This window comes from Geotrypetes seraphini, chromosome 9 (assembly GCF_902459505.1).
Source record: "Geotrypetes seraphini chromosome 9, aGeoSer1.1, whole genome shotgun sequence".
Lineage (NCBI taxonomy): Eukaryota > Metazoa > Chordata > Amphibia > Gymnophiona > Dermophiidae > Geotrypetes > Geotrypetes seraphini.
The window spans coordinates 146,078,530-146,099,060 of record NC_047092.1 but is presented as its reverse complement, the minus strand read 5'-3'; the positions used below and the strand labels follow the sequence as shown (position 1 = coordinate 146,099,060).

The following is a 20,531-nucleotide window of genomic DNA, read 5'->3' as shown; positions in this document are numbered from 1 at the left end:
CAGCAACTTTCCGCTGTCCGGGACCCGACTCATTTGCCGCCGCCCCCCCCTCTTCCCTTACCACGGGCCCGACTGGCGATTTAAGCAGCGTGTCAGCACTCTTCACACGCTGCTTCGGGCCCTTCTACTGCCCTGATTTACTCTGGCACGTCCGGAGCAAATCAGGGCAGTAGAAGGGCCCGAAACAGCGTGTGAAGAGTGCTGCACACGCTGCTTGAATCGCCATGTGTAGTCGGGTCCGCGGGAAGGGAAGGGAAGGGGGGGGCGGCAAAGGACTCGGACCCGCGTTTGTAGTCGAGACTGTGGGAAGGGAAAGAGGGTAGAGGAAACGCTAATGCAGGCACAGGGAACTGGTGTGTGGGAAGGGAATGCAGCTTTGCACAGACAGACAGAGGGAGGAAGGGACACAGAAAGACAAGAAGAAAGACACAGGGGCAGGTGCACAGGGAAATGGTGTGGGGGGAGGAAATGCTGCTTTGGACAGACAGACGGAGGAAGGGACACAGAAAGACAAGAAGAAAGACACAGGGGCAGGTGCACAGGGAAATGGTGTGGGGGGAGGAAATGCTGCTTTGGACAGACAGACGGAGGAAGGGACACAGAAAGACAAGAAGAAAGACACAGGGGCAGGTGTGGGACAGCGGGAGTCGCGTCAGGAGGGGTGCGGGATGCCGCAGAGGGAACTTTTCCAATGGGTGCAACTGGGCGGCTGTCGGGAGCTTCTGATCACGGGCAGAGCAAGGTAAGTGTATCATAGGGATAAGAAGGAGGAGGGGGGGAGAAAAAGGAAGGGACGCCTACTGCTGGACAGGGGGAGAAGGAAAGAGGTGCTGATTGACAGGGGGGGTGAAGAAAAAAGAACGGAGGCCTAATGTTGGACAGGGGGAGAAGGAAGGTGCTGCTGGACAGGGGGGAGGTAAAACAAAGGGAGAAGGGCTGCTGCTGCATAAGGAGACCTGTGAAGGGGTGGTGGTGGACACAGGGGAGGTAAAAGGAAGGGAGAATGGACAGGGGGAGCAGGCAAGGGGTGGTGATGGACAGCCAAGGAAAAAGAAAGACAGAAAGAAAGAAAGCAGCTAAGGAGAGAGAGAGAGAGAGAGAAAGAAATAAAGAGAGACACACACACATATATTCTAGCACCCGTTAATGTAACGGGCTAGACTAGTCTAAGAATAAAAACAATAAATGCAATTAGTGATGGCAATAATCATGGATACAGTTAAAAGGAACGGTTAATCAGCTGGCTGGGTTGGAGGGCAGAGGGGAACGCAGGACAATCAAGCCATTGTGGCATCACTGATGAGGTTGGTTCTTATTGGTGGAATGAGGCATTATGACATCACAATCTCAGCTCTGCTTCTCAAACACTGAAACTCTACACACTACTACTACTATGAATTATTTCTATAGCACTAACAGACATACACACCGCTGTACAGAGTCACAAAGAAGACAATCCCTGCTCAAAAGAGCTTACAGTCTACACAGCCAAGACAGGCAAACAGAATGTCATGGATACAGTTAAGGGGAACAGTTAATCAGCTGGCTGGGTTCGAGGGCAGAGGAGTAGGGTTAAGGATTGAAGGCTATATCAAAAAGGTGGGTTTTCAGTCTGCTTTTAAACAAGGGAAGGGGATTGATGGACAAAGTTGGGTAATTTCTCTTGGCTGCATTCCAAATGGTTGCTATTACTCTCAGAAGAAGCAAGGTCACTATGTCTGTCTTTTTAAGCAAATAATGATGGCGTAGAGAGCTGCATGCTTTGCAGTTTTATCTGGAAAATAAATTCTGCTCTTGAGAATATATGATTCAAAGTGAATTGAAGAATAGGAATCAGACTTGCCAGATTTACTATGATTTAATTAAAAGACAGATGACTAACAAAGCCACCTCCTGAGACCAGCTCATTCTGTGCCATGTACATTTTATTGATTCATTTCAATGTTCAGAGAATGACTCTCTCTGTAACATATTTTTGCACTTAATATAATTGATTCCAGGTCATCTATGGGTTAGCCCTGTGGTGGTGATGACCCACGATTTAATGTCTGTGAATCATTACCCAATAAAGAAATTATATAGCTACAAGACTCTTTCAATTAAAGAGGGACACTACCAACATGGGCTACTGTTAAGTTATTTTACCACAAGATGTTAGGTTATTTTAGTACAGGGTCTCATTGCCTAAAATGGGACCCTGTGCTAAATTGCATAGCACAATTTCTGGCAAAATAAACTGTCATAACGGTAGCCCACATTGATAACTTGCTTCCTAAGTGTGTTTCTGCTCAAAATAAATCAAAGGGGTGGGAAGAAAATTAAAGTATCAGACACTAGGACCCGGATTCTGTAAACTGTGTCCCGATTGTAGGCAGCTATAGGCGTCCTACAGCTGTCTAATCAGCCAATCAGGATGCACGTTTTTTGTTGTTTTTTTTAATGCTCCCCAGGCAGACCGCCTATGTTTAAGGCACCTCCGGGAGCCTGGAGAGGCCCACAAGCCCTATTAAGCTTGTCTAAGGCTAGGCAGTAGCCTTAGGCAAGCCTATGTGGCCCTACACGTCTCACCTGAACCCAAAAAAGAGGCAGGAGGGATGCCCACTTCCTCCTGCCTGCAAATACCTGCCCTCCCCCCAAAAAAACCCAGCAGGATTGATGCCCACTCTCTCCTGCCATCGCCCCCCCCATCATTGCCCTCCTTTGGCCCCCTCCCCCCATACCTTTAAGTCAGGAACAGGAGGGGTGCCCAGTCAGACCCTCCTGCTTCTACGGCCTCCTCCTGTGTAATGCAAGCCTTAGGCCCCACCCTGGTGCATCATGTGATACATGGGGAGCGGCCTAAGGCCCTGATTGGCTCAGGTATCTTGGGCTCCTCCCCTGGGAGGGGCCTGAGGCATCTGAGCCAATCGGGGACTACCTTAGGGGGCCACTATGTGTGCAAACAGTACACTCTCAATTAAATGAGTGCGCACTATTATTGATAAATAATAAAACACTCTTTTTTGTACTTTGTTCTGATTGCTTTCATTTGATAACAACATATAATGATATGGAATAAATCATTGACGTTTCCCATATTTTTCCAAACAAATTTCTGTCCATACTATGCACTATCTACATAGTATCTGAAAAACACAAGACTCATTATCTAGTTTCAAGTACATTAGTATAATGGTTTTCTTCTTAGTTAATTCATAATTTGTGTTCAAAGTGTCCTCCTTCAATCTTGACATAATCACAATAATCTTCAACATCACTGAGCTGTTAGCTCAATGAATTCTGGGGTTTCATAATTAAGAACTCAACTGTTTTATGAGCTCAATGCACTAGGATTATTTGGAAAAATGTTGGGGGTCCCTTTTTTTCTGAACACTGTGTAGTTTAGATACAAAAATAATAATAATAATAATTAGCTGACATAACTGCAGGTTCATGTTTTCACTACTTTTTTATTTGTCACTTTTCACTCTAGAGACTTTCGGAGGTTTACTATGACATCCATCGATCATATCTAAAACTGACAGAAGTTGTGAATTCAGAAAAACGTTTATTTGGGCGATATTACCGTGTTGCTTTTTACGGGCAGGTAAATATGCCATGAGCATTTTATAATAACTACAACTGTGGTACCCAGCACATACAATTGCACTGTGCTGAAGCAATGCTCTTCCTAGACATTTAGAATAGTTAACGAATCAACAAGAATACACGTAGGGCCATATTCTGTATATGACGCCTAAAATAAATCAGCTCCAAAAAAGATGGTGCTTAATCTGATTCTATAAAATAGCTCTGAAGTTAGGCACAGTTTATAGAATCATGCTTGGCAATGTGACTAACATTTAGGCGCACCTCAGAAGAACAGGAGACGATTACTTCCCAAAACTTGGAAAGTGACAAACAAACAGCGAAGGAAGACTCTGGTGTTCAAATGTCTTTTATTGATATGTCGTGACTCGACACGATCATGTTTCGGCCCCAAATGGGCCTGCCTCAGGAGTCTAGTAGCAGGATGATGTAATGCCTACAATCTTCCTAAAAATATCATGTATCGCTCTTTAAAACGTAGCAATCGGCTCTGCGAGCGGGCATAGTGATTCGTGATAGAATGGCTTGCCCCCGTATCTGAATACACAATTTCTTCCAAAGGATACGAGGGCAAGCCGTTCTATCACGAATCGCCACGCCCGCTCGCAGAGCCGATTGCTACGTTTTAAAGATCCTACTACTAGATTCCTGAGGCAGGCCCATTTGGGGCCGAAACACAATCGTGTCGAGTCACGACATATCAATAAAAGACATTTGAGCACCAGAGTCTTCCTTCACTGTTTGTTTAACGTTTAGGCGCACCCATTTAGGCCAATGAAAACCAGGCCTAACCACCCAAGCTCCTCCCTTGGCCATACGCATTTTAGAGATCCGCAAACTAGAATTTACACACACTGCTTTATGGAACACTTAGGGCTCCTTGTACTAATCTGCGGTAGCGTTATTAGCACGCGCTAACTCCCTCGCTACACGGAAAAACTAACGCCAGCTCTAAGGAGGTGTTAGCGTCTAGCGTGTGCGGCAAAACCGCTAGCGCAGCTTAGTAAAAGGAGCCCTTAGAAAGTAGTGTGTGTAACTTAATTTGTGCCCATTATTACTTGTTAATTGCTAATTATTGGTGCTGATTAGCTTGTTAAACAGATAAATTGTGCATGCAACTTTGGTCACACTATACAGAATCAGGCCCTTATTGCATGTACCTTTGTTTGAAGTCAGTACTGAGGTTAAAAGAAATATCACAGTAGCATCAGCTTTCCTTGGATTTAAACCAGCTAGAATATTACCATACATTTTTTTTAAAAACGTAAATAAACAAAGAATCGAAAGGAATTTTTCATCTCATGAGCCCTATAAGGCATAGGTGTCAAACTTCAATCCCGGAGGACTGAAAAACAATCAGGTTTTCAGGATATCTTTATTTAAATGCATGAGATATATTTTCATACAACGGAGGCAGAGCATGCAAATATATCTCATTAATATTTCTTACCAAATTTACAATAAAGATGTCTTATACCTAATGCTTTCATACATCAAATCAATTAGGCCCCTTTTTACAAAGCCGCATTAGGCTTTTTTTTATCTTCGGAAATGATGGCATTAGCTCCAACACTCATAGAATTCCTAAGAGCGTTGGAACTAATACCGCTGCAGCCGGTGATAAAAAAAAAAAAAAAAAACCTAACGCAGCTTAGTAAAAGGTGAGGGTTATTTAGGTATAAACCAGCTTTGTTGTAAATTTGAACAGTAATTGTGGAAGCTGCATCATAAACTCTCACGCTCTGCATATATTATGGTATTCATATTTCTTAGGGATATCCTGAAAACCTGACTGATTTGCCCTTCAGGATTGCGGTTTGACATCCTGCTAAACAGGAATGTACAGTAAATTAACTTCCTTTCTGGAGAAGCTTGTCATAGCCGTGCTTTAGGTGAGTGATTGTTCTTGCCTCTCCCAGCAACCATTCACAACATCTATTCAACAATTCTGTTGAGTTTATAGAATGTGGTAATGTGCATTATTCGTATCATTTTTACTTTCGTTGGGAAAAATAACCCAAGTGAATTGCATTACTTCATTCTATGCATATTTATCAGTTGCGGTGGTAATTGTTTGTTTTAAATGCTGGCCAATGATGCCACAAAGAAAGGAATCAACAAGTGCTCAAATAACAGTAGAATAAACAGTACAGAGGCCTGCAGAACTGGGGCTAAAGTGTTTCGGCCAAAGGCCTGCATCAGGGGTCTGAAAAGTTGTACTTCTTCACCATCAATAGGTCTATCTAGTTCAGCCTTGTCACAATCAGATATAGAGGTTGAATATTAGTGGTCTTGGGATAATTCCTGGCTCTGTCCAGGCTCTACCTCTGGACAACCCTGACACAATCAGTTGACTCTGGGGCAGCTCATCGAGATTTCTAGTAGCATTATCTAGATAGGGAGGAATTCTACAGATGATACCCAAAATTAAGTACTGGGAAGATCCAAACTAAAACTAGCATGCTGCAAAGTGTGATCTGCAAGGAGTGCCCTTTAGAGAATGCAAGCTTAGAGTAGATTAACATCTACCTTATGCCTACTGAAACTAAACTAAACTAAACCTTGGGTTTATATACTGCACCATCTCCAAGAATGCGGAGCTCGGCACGGTTTACAGGAAGAAGGATGAGAGAGGAACTACAGTGGAGAGATTAAAGAGTTAGGTGTAAAGGGGGAAGGTGAGAGGCCTAAGAGGGGGGAAGTGTTACAGTTTTGAGAATAGCCAGGTTTTTAGGTGTTTGCAGAAGAGTTGGAGGGAGCTTGAGGTTCGTAGAGGGGAGGTGAGGTTATTCCAGATCTCAGTGATTCTAAAGGGGAGGGATGACCCATGTTTGCCTACATGGGAAATACCTTTTATGGAAGGGAAGGATAGTTTAAAAATTTGGGAGGATCTGGAGGAAGTAGGGGTTGGGGAGTTCCAGGATAGAGGGATAACGGCAGGAAGGATGCCATGTAGGATCTTGTAGGCCAGACACGCACATTTGAAGTGGATCCTGGGGATTACTGGGAGCCAATGGAGCTTAGACAGGAGTGGTGAGACGTGATCAAATTTGCTTTTCGCGAAAATAAGCTTAGCTGCGGCGTTCTGAATCCGCTGAAGTCTGTGGAGGCTTTTCTTGGTTAGGCTGAGGTAGATAGAATTGCAATAATCCAATCTGGAGAGGATGATGGATTGTACTAGGACTGCGAAGTGTTTTTGATGAAAATAGGGTCTGACTTTCCTTAGCATGTGAAGGCTGAAGAAGCATTTCTTCACCAGGGATTGGAGATGTTCGTTGAAGGATTGAGAAGAGTCTAAGGTGACACCCAGAACTTTGCTTGAGAACTCGAGCTGTAATGGGGGGCCGGAGGACAATGGGATGGAGGAAGGTAGATGGTCTAATTTTGGGCCGAGCCAAAGGAGTTTTGTTTTGGACTCGTTTAGTTTCATATGCATTGTGAATGCCCAGGATTGGAGGTTCTTTATGCATGAGGATATGTTCGTGGAGAGGTTAGTGAGGTTCGAGTCGGTCTCAAGGAGGACGAGGATGTCATCAGCGTAAGTGTAAAGAGTTTCAAGGGGGGATAGTTGGAGTAGTTTCAGGGAGGACATGTAAATGTTAAAGAGGATTGGGGAGAGGGGTGAGCCTTGAGGGACACCACAAGTCAGGGTCCAGGGGGAGGATGAGGTGCCGTTCATGTTAACCATGTAAGAGCGGGAGTGCAAGAATTTGGAGAACCAATCAAGAACTATGCCTATCTCGTAGAGTTGGAAAATTAGAATGTCGTGGTGGACAACGTCAAAAGCTGCGGAGAGGTCGAATTGTAGAAGGACAGCAAACTTGTTACGAGAATGCAGTTGCTGAACCTTAGAGATTAGAGAGGCCAATAGGGATTCAGTGCAGAAGTTGGGTCTGAAGCCATATTGGTAAGGTAAGAGGATGGAGAATCTTTCTAAGTAGGAAGAGAGCTGGGTAGATATGATAGACTCGAGCAGTTTGGTGAGGAGAGGGATATTTGCTATTGGACGGTAGTTGGATGGTATGGAGGGGTCTAGGTCAGCTTTTTTCAGTAAAGGGGTCAATGCGATGTGTCCCATTTCAGTGGAGAATAGGCCTGATAATAGGGCAGAATTTATGAGTTTGGTAAGAGATGTGATGGCCTGTGCAGGGATTTTCTCAAATAGGTAGGAGGGAAATGGGTCCAGGATGCAGTTGCATGATTTTAACTTGAGGCAGAGTTTAAGGGTCTGAGAATCAGATATGAGCTCGAAGACAGTCCAGAATCTGTCGGCAGAGATGGGGTTGAGAGCAGCTAGGGTGGGGTTGGGTTCGGGGGGCACCAGAGAATTGTAGGAGATTGCGGGCGGGAAGGAGCGCCTTAAGGTAGAGATCTTATCATTGAAGAATTTTGCTAGGACCTCGGCTGAAGGAGATGAGGGAAGAAGGGTGGAGTCATTTTTAGTGGTTAGGGAGCGCCAAATGTTGAACGATGTGCCTGGTGGATATACTGGTATGCCACTAATAGCAGTTGCTTAATAAACAATGACTCTCTTATTCGATAATAATAATTGGACTTCAGTATACAGATGAACCACTCCAAAAGAATCTGTCCAATATATAGAAGTCTTTTAATTTATATAGACCACAGTAATGCAGCCCAGGAACCAACTTAAGTTGGATCCTGGGATGTACTATCGAGGTCCATATAAATTAAAAGACTTCTATAAATTCAAATAATAGCAGTTGGCCTCGTAAATGACCCTACTCTACAACATCGCACCTAATTTCTAGGAATTCCCCTAACTCATACATGACACTCCCATGTACACCCCCCCTGTGAGTTTCACAATATAAAATTTAGGCGCATATTTTGTAGAATGTGGCTCAGGGTAGATCAACGTGTAAACCCAAATGAGTGCCAATTGACACCAACTGTTGATTGCTAATGGCTCAATTAATGATCTATGCCCAAATCTGGGTGAACTATATCCAGGAAATAATGTGCTGAAAATCTGGATATGTCTTGCCATCAGTACCTGCTACTCTGATAAATTCCTGTGGAAAGAAAACATGCATTTATTACTTATGAAAAGAGTATCATTCAGTATTTTTTATAAAGCTATGGTTTATAAACAATATAGATGAATAATGGTGTTTGCTAATTATACCATTAATGCAGAAATATGCTCTTTTTTTCATTTGATCTTATTCAAGGCTGTGGTAAGTCTTCTATTGCATGCAAACCGTTTCCCACTCATCCTCATGTGTGGCTGTACTTAACCATAACTCACTGCATTTTTTTCATTTCAGTATTTAATATTAAGTAACAAGACCTTCATTCTTCCACATCCTTGCCATCCAAACTGATTTTTAATATTTTCCTTATCTTGGAAAACTGACTGCTTATATTTCATTAAGAGGCAGGAATCTCATGTTTTATGTAACAGACAGTGAAAAATCTTCCATCTGAGGATAATGTAAAGCCCTTTTGATGCCCTTTGGTGCAATGTGTCTAGTGGTCCTGAATGTTAGGGTTTAGCATCTGAACCCGCAAGTTGCTTTCAGAACACTGTCAATCATCTTTTGAACTCCACCTACTTCCCAGGGAGTTATTCCTGCCCCCTCAGTGTTTGTTTGTTTTTTCTGCAGGCAAGTTGCTCAGAAATGTTTCTGTTCTGCTCCATAGTTTTATTATTTTTGGGTATTTTTCTAAGTGTTTGGTTGGAGGCTTTTAGTGCCCAGAGGTTCCCAATTGTTGGGACCTCTGCCTGAGGAAGATGAAGACTCACACTGTGGAAGCCTGCTGCTAGCTGTGTCAGCTAGCCAGCCTGCTTTTCTATTTTTTTTGAGTTCAGCTTGAGTTCAGGTGCCATCCCCTCTGCATAGCTGTTGGCATCCCTGATTTATCAGGAACTTGAGCAAAGGCTGTTCAGTTCTTTTCTGGCTTGGCCAGGATTAATAGTGGGCTAGCTGTATGGTCCTCTCCCCCTTCGTGGTGCAATATTTTTCAAGGGTTGAGGTTCAGTCTGACTGGCAGCCCGAAGAATGAGTTCATCTGGTGAACCTGTGAGGCAGAGTTCTTCTCCATTTATCCCAACTGCAAGCACATAGCACAGTAAGTAAGGCTATTTTAGACTATAAGGAACATCGAAGGGGTCTCCAAAACTGAAATTTAAGGTTTCTGCAGCCAGAGCCAAGGTCCCCCATCTCTAAAACACTGTTCCCTGCATTTTTGTACTTCAAGGGAAGACCCCACGGGCTTTTTTGGTGCAATTATCTTTTTTTGTAAAGCCTCCATCTGCCTCAAACCCCCTCAATTTTACTTAAAATCAACAGAGATGGACCCCTCAGGCCTTCTTACCCCTATATCTTGCCAGGTTTGCGCCAGATGGCCAGCCGATGATCGTCATGACTCCTGCCCTTCCCCTGTGTGACAGAGTGCTCAGGGGAAGGGCAGGAGCCCTGGGCTCAGCCTCTTTCAAGTCCTAAAGGACTGGGGATATGCAGGAGGTGCATTCCCAAGGGAAGAGACCCTTTCAAGACTCCATCAAAGGTTAATTGGCCAAGTGCAGATGTGTGGTGGCTGCGGAGCCCAGGAGAACAAGCAGAGGGTCCCTGCCAAGGTCCTCGAGACTCCCAGTACAAAGTTTCACCCCAGATTTTGTGAGCCTTTTGTGGAATGCCTATTTTAACTGCCGAGAGTCCTCAGCATCTGTGTTCAGTGTGAAGGAGGTAGTGTTGCATGTGCCTCAATCAGACGAAGACACAGAGCTGAACCAGGAGGTTTAGTCTGGCATAGACTGGGAGGACAGAAAGTCTGATTTATGCCACTATTGTCCCAGGGTGCAGTTTCCCTGGACATCTGTTGTTGTTTTTTGCATGAGAGCAGCAGTCAAGAAGCGGTAGTGACCCTGTATCGGAGGAAGACCCCACGGTGTACCAGCTGTTCAAAGCCTCTACGCTCGCTTGCATTATTTCTACCCCGCTATGAGAATTGAAGATGGAAGTTCCTCCAGCCCCCTCATTGCAGTGCTGAATTATGAGCGGCTCAGTTTCTCTGATTGCGTTCTTTCCTCCGGACATCGCAAAGGTGGTCACAGATCACTAGGAGTCACCAGAAGGGTTCCTGCAAGTGGCTAAAACTATGGCCAAGCTTTACCCAATGGCTCTGGATTTCCAGCAGCTATTTGTTCAGCTGAAGGTGGATTCACTGATGGTGCAGGCCACCAAACATACCTCCTTGCCTAGTGAAGGATTTGTGATGTTAAAGGATGTTAAAGTGGACATGGTCCTCGAGCGGAAATTTGAAGCTTTGGCCCTAGGGATTATGGCAGAAGCCATGGCTTCCTTTGTGGATGTGCTTGCCACACCTATCTGTCTCAAGTCCTGGCCTCTGAGGCCGATGAAAATCCCCAAATGATCCTATCTGGGGTGGATTATATGCTATCTCTGCCAGGCGGATGCTCTGGATCAGACAGTGGACAGGAGATTCAGCCTCTAAAGCCACTCTGAGGAGGCTTCCCTTTCAAAGGCATATGTTATTTGGCAAGGGTCTGGATGACCAGATGTCCAGCATTATGGATCATTGCCTTAAGGCCTTGCCAGACAGCAAGATGACTCGGGGTGCAGGATGTGATAATTTTTGAGGTGCTCAAACATTCTATCCTTATGCAGGAGGCTAAGCGATGCAGAGGTCCTTTTAGAGGTCAAGGCAGAGGTTCAGCAGGGGTAGGAGACAGGATGCTTTGGGCTCTCATTCCTCCCCAACCTCCAAAAAAGCACAATGGCACCAGGGTCAAGCCCCCCCCCTCCCCCGATAGGGAGCAGCCTGTCAGCCTTTTGGAAAGTCTGGGCTCAGAAGTTTACAAAATCGAGTTATGTGCCCTTTTCCAGATCTCTTTGTAGCTTCTCTGGCCAGTTGGCTGGAGAGAACCCTCAGAGTCCAGGCAATGGTACAAAGGCCACTGGATCTACATGCTATAGAGTCGGTTCCAGATGAAGACTCGAGCTTGGACAGATACTCCATATACTTCATCATACCAATAGAAAGCTCAGATGTCTGGAGACCAATTCTGGACCTCAAGTTGGTCAGTCTTGCACTGAAAGTGCTGCATTTCCACGTGGAGATTGTTCAGTCATCATAGCAGCAGTGGGGCCTAGGGAGTTTCTTGCCTCCCTAGATTTGATATAGGCCTATCCCACATCCCCATTTTTCTGGTCCACAGGAGGTACTTTCAATTTTATGTGCTTGAGCAACATTTTCAGTTCTCGGTGCTCCCCTTCGGCCTCGTGACGGCACCTTGCACCTTTACCACATAATATTATGCTCATCTTATGCTGAAGAACATAGTCTGTTTTTTGTTTTTTTTTTTCAAACTATCTGCATGATGCGAAGGCCGTGTGAAGTTTTCAAAGAGAAAATACGTGAAGACTTTCACTTTGGAAACATGGCTTTGTGCAGTCAGAATTTTGCTTGAAAATTATGCACATATATTTGAAAATGCAATCTACTGGTATGGGTAGAATAAACTAAATTGAGCTGAGAAGTTCTATTCCATTATCACCAGTTAGCTAAGTGCAGATCACAGGAAAGTTACTGGACATTTCTAGGATGTGAGTTTCAACTAAATAATAGTGTCTAATATAAATGTAGGCTTTCAAATCAGGGGCCCACTCACTGCTTGGTGGCGGAGGCACGCTTGGCGGGGAGAGCAAGAGGACATCAGAGTTGTTGCAGGTGATTCTGTGCTCCAGGAAGGCACTATGGAGGCCCCAACAAAGGCAGACTTGCAGGAGCTGCTTGCTGCGGTGAAAACCGAGATATCGGGTGCCACGAAGCAAATTAGAGAGGCTGTGCATGAGCTACGCCATGACCTTGCTGAGCTGGGCAGCAGAATTGATACAGTGGAGATGCAAATGGACTCCTATGAGGATAAAGTGGTGGGGTCCTAGCAGAGTGTAGAAGATCTGCGGGGCAAGTTATCGGAACTGGTTGACAAGGTGGAAGACATGGAGAATTGGGCCCACCGCAATAAATGTAGGCTATCGTTAAGATGCATTCTTTTTCTATTCACTTGTGCTATTCCCTCCCCCCCCAGATAAGTTAGAATTATAAAAGCCTCTCAAACTAAGGGGGTAAAGTGATCAATGTGGACTACCATTAAGATGTATTATCTTACTGTTAAACCCAGTTATTAGCAACTAGGGGCTCCTTTTACGAAGGTGCGCTAGGGTTTTTAGCGCACGCACAAAATTACCGTGCGCTATAGCACGCGGTAGCCGAAAATCTACCGCCTACTGAAAAGGAGGCTGTAGTGGCTAGCGCGCTCAGGAATTTAACACGCGCTATTGCGCGCGTTAAGGCCCTAGTGCACCTTCGTACCTTTGTAGGTCTCTGCATAAAATGGGACCCGTACTAAAATAGCACAAGCAAGTGGTAAAATAAAACATCTTAACAGTGGCCAACTTTGCAAACTACACCCTTAAATGTTGATGAAATATAATTTAAGATGATGTTTTAATGAAAAAGTAAATTGCTCTATGGGCCTTTTCTATCAAACTGCGGTAGTAGTTTGTAGCAGGTTAGCCACGCTGGATGGCCTGCCCTGCTCCCGACGTTCATAGAGTTCCTATGAGCGTCGGGAGCAGCACGGGCCATTCAACGCGGCTCTCTGCGCTAAGAACTACTAGCGCTGTTTGATAGAAGAAGCCCTAAGCCTTGGTGGCTTGGTCAGGGAAGGATGACAGTAACATTTTCCAGTTCAAAGATTTTTATTAATTTTAATAAAATACAAATATAAATGTTAACAAGGCAAGATACAGACAAGTTGTACAAAGCAAAGAATCATAAATGCATATTAGAGTATAGCAATGTGTGTCCATGCCTAAAAATTTCCACAAAAGCTATAACTGATGTTTCATTGTTAACGTACACTAAAATTTGTTGCTCGTGCCTTAACTGCAATTATCAATGCTTAGTAAATATGCTGCATTGTGTTCTAGAATAGCAGAACATTACCTACGTTATAAGAAATGAAAAACCTGCTGACATCAATGACACCTATGCTGTTGCTGATATGAAACCAATGTTCTCAGAAGCGGAAGGGATTCTTCTCCAGTGGTCAGTTTCCTAGGGTTACCAGATTTTCCGGAACAAAAGTCCGGACCCTGGCCACGCCCCTCCCCCCCCAAGCCCAGATCAGCCCAGCCCCATTCTGCCTGAGCCATGCCCCTTTCCATCCCAGCCCCACCCATCAACTTGTTCGCTTGTCGGGAGCACATCTGTGCATGCGCTGGTGTGACGCAGTGATATCACACGTATGCACATGACGTCACTGTGTTGTATCTGCGCATGCGGAGATGCCGTCCCGAAGTAGCTGCTAGCTGGAAGCTTTTCAAAACTCAGACAAAGTGCTGGTTTTGAAAAGTTGTCTGGACCCCTTGACATGTCCTCGAAAAGGAGGACATGTCAAGGGGCAATCTGCACGTCTGGTAACCCTACAGTTTCCAGAAAGTGAATGTCAACCTAAGATTGTAAGGAGGCCTGGTTAAGACATAAAGAAGGAATAGGTTGAGTGGGCCTAAAATATTGACATGTATTTCACATTTTACAAGGAGAATATGTGTGAGATATCAAAAATTTTAGAAGTCTGTTTATACCTGCCCCAAGACATTCACAAATACCTGCTTGAAAGGGCAGGTGGAAATGCCATCATCTTGAACCTAGCAGTTGTACTATGAGCTACCACTAGGGGTAACGGCTGCCATTTTGAACCTGTGATTACAATGGAGCAGAATTGACTGGCATTCCCTTCTGATTCCCATTAGACACCAGGTACCTCCTGATAAGTGCAAGGGGTGAGACTAGGGAGTGGAGGTATGTTTGCCTTGTAGGTATCTTGAGGAGCTTTGACTTTGGGAAGGTCTGATCCGGAGGTTCTTGCTGTCTAAGAGGTAATGGGAGTATTTGTAATGTTTGGGGGATTTGGGAGTGAAGGGATATTTGCTGCTGGCACAGGAAGGGATTTTCAGGTTAGAGGGAAGGATGGGGTTGGAAGCACATGTTAGAAAACTGCTCCTATATATACTTGAAGGAAAGCTGCATGCTTTTTCCTTCGTGTGGAGCTTTTAAAAATCACTGCCACCATTGAATGTAGTGAGACACCCACAAGCATGCCTTCACATTCTGACGTCTTTGCATTGGCTGCCTGTAGCATCTAGAATCAGTTTTAAAATATTATGTCTGGGTTTCAAGGCTTTTTTTTTTATAGATATGCCAAAATGCCTTTCAGACTTAATAGACAAAATTGTGACGTTTCCATTTCTCACAGTGCTGCAGCTTCCTTCATGGCAATCCATTAAATTAACTCCTACAAGGAAAAGACCATTCAGTTAAATAGGTATATCTTTGTGGAATGCAATGTCTAGCAAACTAACCTCCCCTTTTACAAAATCATAGGCGATTTTTAGCGCCGGCTGCAGCATTAATGTTTATTTCTTTAAAAAATGTATTTACCTTTTAAACCATTTTGACTTCCCTGGGCCGCATTGACCAAAAAAAAATTTTCTGGGGCCATGCAAACGCTGCAGCAAGACAGAGGAGGGAGCCGGCAAGACGGTAAACACCCGGGGGCAGCAGAGGGAAAACACTGCATCGCCCTTGACCGGGGCTGTACAAAATACTTCACAGGGCCGCAGGTTGGACACCCCTGATTTAAACCTAAATGGTTTACATATTGTTACATACATAAATCAATAAAACAAACAAAATTAAACAAACATAAACATATAATCATCTGAAAATCACATAAAGTGCCCATTAAAAGAACAGTCGCAAAGATCAGTACCTAGAAAAATGCATTAACAAATAACTGCGTTTTTAATAGTTCCAACACTCATAGAATTCCTATGAGCACTGAAGCTGTTACCACTGTGACCAGCGGTAAAAACACTAGCAAGGTTTTGTAAAAGGGGGCCGGAGGGTGAGGGGGCTAACTGGATCGGTCAGTTACATTACTTTTTGTCAAGATTCTGAAAACCTGAGTTGTTTAAAAATACTTTTGGCTGAGCCCTTGTTATGTTGTTATAAGAACATAAGCATTGCCTCTGCTGGGTCAGACCAGAGGTCCATCATGCCCAGCAGTCCACTCACGCGGCAGCCCATCAGGTCTAGGACCTGTATAGTGATCCTCTATCTATACCCTTCTATCCCCTTTTCCTTCAGGAAATTATCTAATCCCTTCTTGAACCCCAAAACCGTACTTTGTCCTATCACACCCTCTGGAAGCGCGTTCCAGGTGTCCACCACCCGTTGGGTGAAAAAGAACTTCCTAGCATTGGTTCTGAATCTGTCCCCTTTTAATTTTTCCGAATGCCCTCTCGTTCTAAGTAGTTTTCGAAAGTTTGAAGAATCTATCCCTCTCTACTTTATTAGTCTAATTTTGTATAAATCATTTACTGCTTTTTATTGTAAACCATCTTAAAACCTAGGTATTTGGCGGTATATCAAATTAACTAATCCAAACATTTTGGACCAGATTCTATATATGGTGCACAGATTTGTGCACTCGAAGGTCCAGATTCTATAAATGATGCCTAAAGTTAGGTGCCTAGATCAGAGCGCCAATCCAATCTAGGCTTACTTGATACTAATTATTAACTCCTATTAGCTCCTAATTAACATCAATTGTGCTTAATTGAATGGTAGGAGCCTACCAGAAATTAGGCTTGATTAGGGGACTGATCATGGGCACGTTTTGCATGTAGGTGCCTGTGTTGGACCTAGACGCAGGTGCACTCATTTAGGCCAAGAAAACCCTGAAATAAAATAGGGTGCACCTAAGGTTAGGATGCCTGTCAATGCCTATGTCCACTGTAGGCACCACAAAGTCGCGCTAGAGCCGTAACGCGCAGAATAGCGCGTGCTAAATCGCCGTGTACGCTACCGCCTCCTTTTGAGCAGGTGGTAGATTTTCAGCTAGCGCGCGCTAATCCGGTGCGTGCATTAAAAACGCTAGCGCACCTTTGTAAAAGGAGCCCTAAGTGCGATTCTGTAAAGTGCACTTAGCTTTTATAGAATCACGCTTAAGCAACATACTACTTGCTGCCTAAGGGCTCCTTTTACTAAGCTGCGAAAGCGGTTTTAGCGCAGGCTAGACCTTAACACCGGCATTGAGCTGGCATTAGTTCTAGCCACATAGCGTGGGTTTAGTGCACGCTAAAATCCTGCGTGTGCTAAAAACCTTATCGCAGCTTAGTAAAAGGAGCCCTAAGTTTTAGGCGTCATTTATAGAATCGGGACCAAGATGCACGTGCAAAATAATTGCTTATGAAGCTCAATGGCATCAATAATTGGGTGCCAACAACCTATTAATGTTAATTGGCACTCATTAATATCTGCACATACATCTCACGGCTCACTGGAAAGGGTGTCCACCTCAGAATAAGGGTGTCCAAGTCAGTGCATTGGTAAGAAAACAAGGAAGAAGCCTGTCTATTACGTAGATCCAATATGACAAATGGAAAAGAAGCAGACCATGTTTAATAAAATTACACAGTCTTTATTCAACATATTCCAAGGATATTAAAAGTGCCGGATGTGGCCCTGTTTTGCAAAAAATGGATGTGTCAGGGGTAAATCAAATGTGCCTGGGTCCGTTGCAATGGACTTTGTGATTTTATTATATATGGTCTGCTTCTTTTCTGTTTGCCAAGTCAGCACATTGACATATTTCAGGATGTGCTTACATACAGCCTGCTCTAAAATGCGTGAGAAATGAATGTCCATGTTCACATTTTACAGACTGAAACTGCCAAACTATGAACAAGGCAAACGAAGGGTTAGGGATATCTTTATGGCAGCCTAGGGATGTCCACGTTATAAAATAACAAATAATGAGATATCTTATCTACCAAAAAATGGAGGGACAAAAGCCTCAGAAGTCCAGAGGTGGTTCAAAGCTCTAAAGCAATATGTATTAACACCTCGAAAATGGACTAGATTTATTTTGTTGGCATAGAAAGCCTCCATCATTGAACATAAAATAATATCATTCCAATGTGCAATTCAAAATTCATCAACTGGTAAGCGCTTATGTTATCTCCCAATGGGGACCCGTTTTACTAAAGCTTCTTCCGGGGATCCAAGTGCGAAAAAAATCAGTATGTCAGCATTCCCTCCATGTTTTTCACTGATTATTTTTTTCCACACTTTTCCTAGCAGTATATGAGATTTTGGCATTGCCATTTCAGCAGTGCCAAAACAGCATAGGACTTAAGACCTCAAGAATTTGGGGTGGCTAGAATTTGGGACGCAGCACAGGCATAAGTTACCCTCTTCTCATTACCCTTCCCCAGCACTGACCTCTTGTGTTCATCAAGAGCAGGGTTTGCCTGCTTGCTGCAGCAGAAGGGAGATGCGGTCTGCCCCAGGTAGTGCCTGTGAGTAAGGAGAGTTCTTCAGGAAGCCTTTTCTATCCTGAACCAAATCCAGGTACTGCCCTGAAAATAGTTTACAGTGTTCCTCCGGTCGTTCGCGGTAGGCGGTTCGCGGTATTTTCTGACCGCGAACCGCTGAGAAGGAGAGGGCAGTGGGAGAGGCATAAGAGAGCAGCCGGAGCGCCGGCGAATGCAGGAAACCACTCGCTGTATGCTCCGACCGCCTCTTCCTGCACTGAGTCAGGCCTTATCCAATCAGGAGCTGTTTTGACACGCAGCTCCTGATTGGTAAGGCCCGACTTAGTACAGGAAGAAGCGATCGGAGCATACAGCGAGTCTACTCGCCGGCGCTCTAGCTGCTCTCTTCTGCCTCTCCCTCTGCCCTCTACAGTCTCCCTCCATGAAAAACCGTATTCGTGGCTTTTCAAGATTCGCGGGGGTTCCTGGAACGGAACCCCACTCAGATACGGTAATCAGAGATCAATGCAAATCTGCTTCCTGTTAAACAGAGGTACAGTTGCTCAGGATTTATGCAAATATTTGCAGAGTCATAGTATTCAATGGATATGCAGGTTCAGGAAAAAAATTGATAGGCCCCAGTGTATGGAATATAACCACTGAGGTGGACTGCTCTGCCATACCTTTTAGTTCATACTGTCTACACAGAAGAAGAGAAAATGTAGAAGTCCCAGACATAGGGTTACCAGATTTTACATATGTAAAATCCAGACCCATAGAACTGCCCTCAGGCCCATCCAGTTCCACCCATCCCCACCCCGTTACGTTCATACCACACCCCAGCCTCGCCCGTAGCCCCACCCTACTCAGCCTGCTCGTCTCAGTCAGGAGGATATCTGCACATGCCTGGATGCCCTTCCTGATGCAATCTGCTTTTCAAAACCCGTACAAAGTGCCGGGTTTTGAAAAGCTGTCGGGATGCCCAAACACGCCCTCTAAAAGGAGGACATACCCGGGTAAATCCGGACTTCTGGTAACCCTACCCAGACAGTGCTACCTTGACATTTGATCACATCTACCCAACATGATTAGTCTACAACAGTGTATCTCACTGCCCCGAAGTTATCTGCCCCGAAGAGATTCTTGGTGTGCCACAAGGGATTCCAGAATTATACTTTATTTTTAAAAATTTCCTTCGTGTGTCGCATATACAAGACTCTGTCAATGTTATGAGCATTTGTGTGTGCAAGATTACAACTACCCAGACAAGCATCATTCTTTGACGTGATTGATCCTTGAAAACTAGCGGCAAGTAATTTTTTATTTTTTTTTAATGCAGTAGTTATCCTAAACTGAGCAACAAAGCAATCAAGGTTTTGTTACCGTTTGGATCTTCTTATCTTTGTGAATTTGGATTTTCAGCTCTGACAGAAATTAAATTGAAAAAAAAAAAAAGAACGACTGCAGATGGTAGATGATGAAATACGTGTTTGCTTGTTGACCTTCGAACCATGTTTTGAGTTAATTTTGACTCAAAAACAAGTACATCCATCGCATTGATTTGCAATTCTACTCTATCTACTTTAGTTTCACCATTGTTACAAGTTCCCATACATAGCTTAAAGAAGTTTAACCCCCTCTTTTACTAAGGTACGCTAACCGACTAGCACGTGCTAAATGCTAGTCCATAGACTAACATGCACGCATTAGCGTTTAGTGCGCGCTAATCAATTAGCGCACCTCAGTAAAAGAGGGCCTAAATAAATAACTCTCAAATTTTATTTTTTCTTGGCTTTGCTATTTTATAAGTTCAATTATAATGTGCCGCAAAAAAAACATGTCCACCATTTAGTGTGCCGGAGCTAAAAAAAAACGCTTGGGAGACACTATTCTACAACAAGAGAACTCAGAGTCAAAGGGAAGAGTTTAACAGAGATGTTACTTGAAATCTGTTTTTATTGGCAAAAAGAATAACAACCAACAACCACATGTGACAGTTAAGAATTGGTACATTTCCAACTGTATACAAAAGGAGGGTCACCCCCTCCCCTCCCCAAAGAGGACTGGAAGTTTAACAGAGATGTTAAACGATGAACTGCAGGCAGTGTGTGTCTGTGTGTATTCATTAGACAGAGGTGTGGTTGTTTGTGTGTGTTGTATATGCAATAATGTAGTCATTTTAATTAATCACAATTTGGCATATTAATAAAATTGATAATGTTAGAAGACAGGCCAAAGATTGCACAGCTGATTAGATCCATTTATCCTTCCATCTATACCAGAGCATCTTCTAGGCACATTAGCAGGGCAGGGTGCAGATATTTGCACTGCTACTGTCCTTGCAATATCCATTTAATGAATGAAAGGAGTTTTGTTGTCTGATCATCATCTTCCACCAAGTTTATATTAAAAAATAATAATAAGGGAGATTTTGATAAGAACTTATGCAGCAGTAGTATGTAAAATTAGAACTGTAAAATAAATTACTGTCTATTTTATTGATGCCAAAAATAGGAATAATTAGCTGTTGTGTCTTTGTCTTACCACTTGGTGGCATTAAATCCATGT

The 20,531-nt window shown here is 43.8% G+C and overlaps 1 protein-coding gene across 8 annotated transcripts in view; it reads left to right on the top strand.

The window, feature by feature from the left end:
• The window catches only part of DOCK10 (dedicator of cytokinesis 10), a 432,092-nt gene that overhangs the window by 389,965 nt on the left and 21,596 nt on the right, over positions 1-20,531 (top strand). For all 8 annotated transcript variants that reach the window (XM_033958682.1, XM_033958685.1, XM_033958678.1 and 5 more), the window contains one exon: positions 3,473-3,586. In XM_033958682.1, coding sequence (XP_033814573.1) covers positions 3,473-3,586 — 114 coding nt within the window. The remainder of the gene's footprint in view (positions 1-3,472; positions 3,587-20,531) is intronic.